Raw genomic sequence first — 8,283 nt, 5'->3', positions numbered from 1 at the left:
AGGGAAGCCCGTTGGGTCCCATTCAAGGGCCATTTTCCTTGAGCACTGCAACTTTTCCTGCATCGCATACTCGCCCCACCCCCCCCCCCCCCCCCCCCTCACCCCAGCCTCCACCCCCACAGTGTCGGGAACCCAGCAATGCTGCTGAGGAAGCCTCTTACCAGGTCTATGGATGGCTGAAATAGGTGGTAGCATCAGGGGGCTACAATGCTCACAGCGGCCCAGGAGCGGTAGCAGGCACTCTTCCAGAAGGGGTCAACCTGCGCCCTGAAGCCGCTCGCAGTACTTTGTTATCTTTTCCACCACCCCACCACTGAAGAGGGAGCCTTCATGAGCGCCTGCATTTTGAGGAGCCCCCAGGTCACCACCTTCTCCAGCAACACTCACCCCTCTTGGTGGCGTTGCCGTCCAGACATTGCTGCGGTCCTTCCTATTGGGCCTCCTGCTTCCCTAGTCTGCCCTGTGCCTCATATAAAGCTGTTCAGCCATGTGCGGGCTCAGGACCTGCATATGGACCTTACATTGGAGTCCGGATCCCCGTGGGAAAATTCAGCCCGAAGTGTCTGATGTGTGGTATCCCATGTTGAGAAAAACATAATTCAATTGACCTTGATGTAAAACGTAATCTATGGCTGGGCCATTTTCACCTTGTGCAATCCCATCTGACTGTTGCCTTTAGACAATCAGCAAAGCATTTTCTAGTGTTAAGTACTTCCCACGTGCCTCCATTCCTGTGTTTACTTGACGTTTGCTATGACTTTGTCCCAGGAGGTTTCATCACATGACCTTCTCCCTCTAACTGCCCTCTATCTCACCACACTCCACCCAACATGTCCTTCATGGTGCTCTACTTTCTATGCCAATTGGAACATGAACAGACTCTACCTGATTGTTGACTAACAGTCTTTTCTTTCCAACCTCCTGTATTTCTATAACTAATCAAGAAGTGGTTTTTTGAATGCCCCTGTGATTTTTCTTGTGGTTTGCTCGTAGCAGTGTCAGGAGATTCCTGAGCTTTCAATTCCTGAAAGCTCTAGGACAATCCTGGAGGGTTGCTAACCGGACTCTGTCTCTCGAGTTCAGAAACTCTTACGTTTGCAGTGACGCTTGATCAGTCTCGGAGATCATTCCTCTGAAAAGTGTCGCTTGGTGTGTGTGTTGGGGCCCATTGTTGTAACTGATTCATTTAAGTTGCATCTTAATCTGTCAATGTGGCAGGAGGACATCATGTGACACAACAAAATCCAAATAAAAATTCAAATGGGGTCTGCCATTCAACTTTCAGGGAAACCGCGTTCTATGAACACATGTATTATTCTTCTCTCAAATAATGCATCACCTTGCATGCTGCTCGGGGAATGATGAGGTTATGTTTGGTTGAAAAAGGCAAATTATCATCATCCTGCTTTGAGATCCCGGTGATTTTTCTGAGATACTATCTCTTGGCTGAATCACACAATCATTTTGATCTCAATCAGTCACACTCTGGTTACTGACTGTGTGGAGGGTTTATGAAATGGTGGTTTAATTTTGATGATGCTGCCTAAATGGGCATTAATTTTATATCTGACAATTGACAAAATAGCATCTGAAAGTCACTTTAATCTGAAAAAATTCCTTGTAAGATGCTCTTTTAAAAATATGTTTGAAGTGTAATTGTGTGTCTATACTTCTGTTTATTTTCTTTAAATATCAGATTCTCATTCCTTCTGGAGAATAAAATACTTTCCTTTAAACTAATTTCAAAATTTTTGATTCATATCTTATATACATTGATAAATCTGCTCACACATGATAGATGGATCTGAAGGGAATTTTTTTAATGACTGCAGTTTTTCTGTACTTTTGATAGATTTATATCTACTATATATAACACAATGTTGATTATTTTTGACACAATAAAGCAGTTTTGAATTGGGTTGAGTTTGCTGTTGATTTTATTAGTTCTTGTGTTAGAATGAGTCGGCAGTTTAGAGTTGGGAGTTAACATTCCTTGCAAGGCTTTTAAAGGGTTCGTCTGTCTTCCACTGACCTTTGGTTGTTTCCCAGTTACTGGACCTTTCTTCCTGCAACCACTGCCCCTCCCCCACCCCTTCCACCGACCACACAATCAGGAAGAGCATGACAAAGAACAAAGAACAGTACAGCACAGGAACAGGCCATTCGGCCCTCCAAGCCTGCGCTGATCTTGATGCCTGTCTAAACTAAAACCTTCTGCACTTCCGGGGTCCGTATCCCTCTATTCCCATCCTATTCATGTATTTGTCAAGATGCCTCTTAAACGTCTCTATGGTACCTGCTTCCACCACCTCCCCTGACAGCAAGTTCCAGGCACTCACCACCCTCTGTGTAAAGAACTTGCCTCGCAAATCCCCTCTAAACTTTGCCTCTCACACCTTAAACCTATGTTCCCTAGTAACTGACTCTTCCACCCTGGGGAAAAAGCTTCTGACTATCCACTCTGTCCATGCCACTCATAACTTTGTAAACCTCTATCATGTCGCCCCTCCACCTCCGTCGTTCCAGTGAAAACAATCCGAGTTTATCCAACCTCTCCTCATAGCTAATGCCCTCCAGACCAGGCAACATCCTGGTAAACCTCTTCTGTACCCTCTCCAAAGCCTCCACATCCTTCTGGTAGTGTGGCGACCAGAATTGTACACAATATTCCAAGTGTGGCCTAACTAAAGTTCTGTACAGCTGTAGCATGACTTGCCAATTCTTATACTCTATGCCCCGACCGACGAAGGCAAGCATGCCGTATGCCTTCTTGACTACCTTATCCACCTGCGTTGCTACTTTCAGTGATCTGTGGACCTGTACGCCCAGATCTCTCTGCCTGTCAATACTCCTAAGGGTTCTGCCATTTACTGTATACTTCCCACCTGTATTAGACCTTCCAAAATGCATTACCTCACATTTGTCCAGATTAAACTCCATCTGCCATTTCTCCGCCCAAGTCTCCAACCGATCTATATCCTGCTGTATCCTCTGACAATCCTCATCATGAATTAACACAGCTGGTCATGCAGAGGTCATGGGGCCAGGGTCTGGCCAAAGTTATCTTGACTGTGGCACATTGCTCACTGAAATTGTGCTAAGTGGTGGAAATGTCCAGCCTAAGACTAGACAACAAGAACTTGCATTTATATAGAGACTTGAACGTAGTGAAAACTTCTCAAGCTGCTTCACAGGAGCATTATTGAGCAAAGTTTGACACCAAGTCACATAATGAGATAGTATGTCAAAGAAGTAGGTTGTAAGCAGCATCTTGAGGACAGAGAGGAAGAGAAGCAGAGAGGTTTTAGTGAAGCAATTCCAGAGCAGCTGAAGGCTCGGCCAACAATGTGCAAGAGGCCAAAGTAGATGAGCATAGATTCCTTAGAGGGTTGTGGGGCTGGAAGAGGTTACAGAGATAGGGAGAGGCAAAGGCATGGAGGGATTTGAAAAAAAAGAAATTAATTCTAGGGCTGGTTCCAGACTGGGAGCCAAGGTAATTCAGCAAGCACAGGAGTGATGGGTGAAAAGGACTAAATTAAATGGGCCCTGAATTTTGTAGCTTTATCAGCGCCCTCCTGCTGATGGCCTGGAACGTTGAGCGGGACCCTAACACACTGCCTGTGCACTACCCGCAGACACCTCTGTCAGAAGGAGCGGGGGATGGGAACGCTGTGGGGGCATTCCAACATCCTCAGCTGCATAGGGACTTGGGCTGAAATTTATACTCCCGCCCCCGATATCGGCAGCAGGCAAAAACAACGGCACGGAACTGATTAAATGCGGCGGCTCATTTAAATAGCCGGGGCGGACCGCCCCACCCCGATGACATGGAGCGGTTGAGCTGTCCGTGCCCGGCAATGGCGTGAACTGCCTGCGCACAGGCGCTGGTGCCATTTTAAAGGGCTTTGGGCCCTGCTGTTCAATTTAAATATTTAAAGATGTATACATTTATTTAATTTCTTGAATTCAATCTTGCCCCCCTCCCACACCCCCTGCCAATAAACATAGAATTAATTACTTGCCCTCTTCCCCCCCCCCCCCCCGCACTCTACAAAAAACATCTTGTGCACCTGACCTTCCCTCCCCCAAAGTGCATCAACTTTAAACTATAACCCTTCCCACCACCCCCTACACTAATGGTACTACTTTAACCTTGCTTCCCCCACCCACACTGAGAAACTTACCTGTTTCCCCACCTCGCACCCCCCCCCCCCCCCCCCCCACACCAGTGTTCTATCTTAGTTCCCTAGACAGGGATCCGAAGGCGTGGGAGTGCTGGCCACTGGCATGAAGATTGCACTGGGACGGATGGCGGAAGTGTAAAGGTAATTAATTCATGGATTTTAATTTATTTAAATATATAAATGGGGCTCCTGTCGCCGAGTGGGGGGGTGGGGTGCCACAAGGCCTCGCCGTTGCCTCAATATCGGGCTGGGCATTCCCGGCGTCAGGGCTGTGGAGGGCCTCATCTAGGGCAATCTTCATGCCCCCCCACTGCCCCCAGCCCTGCCATGGATCCCGTGTTTGGGGGGGGGAGGGGGGATCAGTAAAATTCAGCCCAGTGATTGGGAACAGCTTCTCAGAGGACAGAGTTGGGACCACACAGCATATTTCTGCTGTGGCTGAGTTGGTAGTATGCTTGTATCTGAGTTAGAAAGTTGTGGGTTCAAGACTCACTCCAGGGACGTGAGCGCACAGTACACTCCAGTGCAGTACAGAGGGAGTGTTGCACTGTTAGTGGTGCTATCTTTCAGATGATATGACCTGGCCTGCTCTTTTTATTAGATGTAAAAGACCCTGTCACATTAGCAGAATAACAGAGGAATTATCCCTGGTGTCCTGGCCAATATTTATCCCTCAACCAATTTTCCTAAAAAAAACGATGATCTGGCAACTTATCTTATTGCTGTTTGTGGGATCTTACTATGTGTAAATTGGCTGGTGTGTTTTCTACATTACAACAGTGACTACACACCCAAAGTAATTCATTGGCTGTAAAGTGCTTTGAGATGTCCTGAGATCATGAAAAGACAATATATAAAAACATTTAAATGTCAGTTGTATTTCTTGTTCTCTTGCAGCTCCCTTACAACGGGCCTCTTGGTGCCTCCCTCACAACCCCCACACACATCTGGCAGTGAAGACATCTGGATGCCTGGCACCTTGGGGCCGGTCGGCCTTTTAAGATTCATGCTTAGTGGCACAGTTGTTCAGTGCTGATGGCTCATATATTGAAGACCACCCCCTTGATTCTACATGACTCAATTCGATAACATAAATTATAATGCTGCCTTAAACAATTTCTAATGCAAAAGCATTGCTGTAAAAAGCTATAACTTATATGGGCTGTTCATGGGAATACATTTGATTGTACTTCAGCCTGAGGTAGACGAGAAATGGAACCGTTAGTTAATAATTTGTGGCATTGAAGCACAAGACATATTAAACATTTTCAACACACGTCTCACGCCCACCCCCTGATCACAACTTATAAAAGCTCCTTACCACCCGAGTCCAGCTCACAGAGACACTGCCCTCCTTTACTACCTCTCCTTGCTATCCATCTCCCCCTTCTCTTATCCCTCCCTCTCCCCATCCCTCTCTCCATTCTTTTCTCTCCCCATCCCTCTCCCTTTCTCTCCCCATCCCTCTCCCTTTCTCTCCCCATCCCTATCCCTATCTCTCCCCATCCCCCTCTCTCCCCATCCCTACCTCTCTCCATATCTCTCTCCCCGTACCTCTCTCCCCATCCTTCAGTCTCCTGATACCTCTCCACAACCCCCTCTCCCGCCATTCCTCTCCCCGTCCCTCTCTCTCCCACCTCCGTCCCTCTCTCTCCCACCTCCGTCCCCCTCTCTCCCCCACCCCACCTCCGTCCCCCTCTCTCCCCCACCCCCCCGTCCCTCTCTCCCCCACCCCCCCGTCCCTCTCTTCCCCCACCCCCCCCGTCCTTCTCTTCCCCAACCCCCCGTCCTTCTCTTCCCCAACCCCCCGTCCCTCTCTTCCCCAACCCCCCGTCCCCCTCTTCCCCACCCCCCCCCCACTTCCTGTCCCTCTCTTCCCCTGTTACCCTAATGTGTAGTCTTTTACATCCTGAACCTCTCACCCTCCTCCCTGGGCCTCTTGGCTGATGCAACAGACACGGTGTGCTTTAGTTTCCATTTGGTACCAGAGCTAACGGCCCTCATCACCACTTGTCTATACTGGAGATAGCAGCTATAATTCTGCATCGAGTTCCTGCTGCGAGGATATGGAGAAAGTCAGGGTCATTGGAGCTGGAAGTGCGTGAAGAGTAGGAGTAAGGCCTTGTCTGGTGCATTAGCCCTGAACTTGGGAGTGTATGCGATGAGGATTAGAAGAGGCAAGAAGATGAACAGTGCGAGTAGCATGAGAAGGTGGAGGAAAGGTTGGAGGAGTGTGAGGAGGAGGAGGCCTGGAGGATGGTGAATAGTGGTGTTCCCCAAGGGTCAGGGCTAGAACCACTGCTTTTTTTTGCTGTATATAAATGGCTTGGATCTTGGAACAGATTAGAATTTCAAAATTTGCCAGTGGTACCAAATTTGGAGTGGTGGCAAACAGTAAACTACCTGGAGCAGGGCATAGATAGGCTAGCAGAATCAGCAGGCTAATGGAATTTAATACAGACAAGTGAGGTGATGCGTTTTGACAGAGGGGATAGGGTGAGGCAATATAGACTCAATGGCACTAAAGAGTGTGCACCTGGAGGTTCATCTGCATTGCCATGAAAACCCTACATGCCAAATAGGAAATATTAATTTCATTGGTTGGAACCTCGCCTGAGATTTTGACTGAAAATTGTTACAAATAACTTTTAGGAAGAAAAGCTGGCAGCCAAGATGGCCACTGGAATTTACATATCAAACATCAACAGAGTGGACTGAAGACAACATCATTGAGTCAACCTAGCCAGAAAAGTGGGGTGCTCTCTGATTAAATTAACTGAAATGGCTTTATCAACAGTCATCAGGAGCCATTGACACTCATTGACTTTGAAAGAGTCAACCCCCCACCAAGTGTGACTGGACGGCTTGAGAGAAGTAAATCCTTGAATATCAGAGAAGCTATCAGAAGGACCTCATTAAAAAAACAAGAGGAGGTTTGGGAATGTCATGTGACTATTGTGCAGCTCAGGAGAGACTAGATTTTTTTCAGACTCCGAAAGCAAAACAGTAACTGAGAAGCCATTCACAGAGCATCTCTCTCTGTCTTTCTCTGTCACTGTCTCTCCCTCTCTCTCTCCAGTACAGATCCAGAGAAGACCCGGCTGCAACTGGTAAAACCAAGTCTACAGACCACCAGAGCCAACACCTACTGGACAAGAATCCAGCCCCCTCTTCTGCCTTCTGAAGCCCTGAGAAGCAAGCCTGAACTGTGCACGTGGCCCAGTGAGGACTTCAGGATCCAATTTCAACTAAGGACTCTGCAACTGATAAACTGTATTTAAATTCCATTTATTCTGAACTCTACTCCAACTACCCAACTCTGTCTTTCCCTCTGTAATCTATTTGTATGTGTGTGTGTGACTCTCGTGTGAATGGGTGCGTGAATGCGTAGCGTAATTTTTAGTATTTTTAACTGGTTTAACGTGTTAGGGATAATAAACTTGCATCTTTCTTGTTTAAACTCTAGAAAACCTGTCTGATTATTTTTTTGGCTGTTCTGTTAGAGGAACAGGAGCAAGCGCTCACTTAGATGGTAAGTTCAATCACTGTGTGTGATTGGGGTGAAAGGGAGCCTGAGACTCCCTGCTCAGCTGGGCGTAACAGAAATTTGGGGGCTCTAGTCCGTGATCGTAACCTACAGACAAATGAGAAATTGGAAGTGGAAAACCAAATTGATCCCTATCAAAAAAAACTTCAATACAGGTTTTCTTGTGGTTTTACTGCGAGAATATTTTTATTTTTTTAATTTTTTATTGTTTTTTATTTAGAGATACAGCACTGAAACAGGCCCTTCAGCCCACCGAGTCTGTGCCGACCATCAACCACCCATTTATACTAACCCTACACTAATTCCATATTCCTACCACATCCTCACCTGTCCCTATATTTCCCTACCACCTACCTATACTAGGGGCAATTTACAATGGCCAATTTACCTACCAACCTGCAAGTCTTTGGCATGTGGGAGGAAACTGGAGCACCCGGTGAAAACCCACGTGGTCACAGGGAGAACTTGCAAACTCCACACAGGCAGGACCCAGAATTGAACCCAGGTCGCTGGAGCTGTGAGGCTGCGGTGCTAACCACTGTGCCGCCCTAA

At 47.2% G+C, this 8,283-nt stretch overlaps 1 protein-coding gene across 6 annotated transcripts in view; it reads left to right on the top strand.

Annotated features, from left to right (window-relative positions):
- The window catches only part of LOC137375112 (lactosylceramide 4-alpha-galactosyltransferase-like), a 108,335-nt gene extending 100,726 nt beyond the window's left edge, over window positions 1-7,609 (top strand). For 5 of the 6 annotated variants that reach the window (XM_068041750.1, XM_068041754.1, XM_068041755.1 and 2 more), the window contains one exon: window positions 7,269-7,609. In XM_068041750.1, coding sequence (XP_067897851.1) covers window positions 7,269-7,465 — 197 coding nt within the window. In that variant the 3' untranslated portion in view covers window positions 7,466-7,609. Of the gene's footprint in view, window positions 1-7,263 lie in introns of all 6 variants that reach the window. The other variant, XM_068041756.1, reaches the window with a different exon arrangement.
- Window positions 7,610-8,283: the final 674 nt, after the last annotated feature.

Source organism: Heterodontus francisci, chromosome 11 (genome assembly GCF_036365525.1).
Source record: "Heterodontus francisci isolate sHetFra1 chromosome 11, sHetFra1.hap1, whole genome shotgun sequence".
Lineage (NCBI taxonomy): Eukaryota > Metazoa > Chordata > Chondrichthyes > Heterodontiformes > Heterodontidae > Heterodontus > Heterodontus francisci.
The sequence above is the reverse complement of the archived record's forward strand: the minus strand, read 5'-3'. Positions and strand labels throughout refer to the sequence as shown.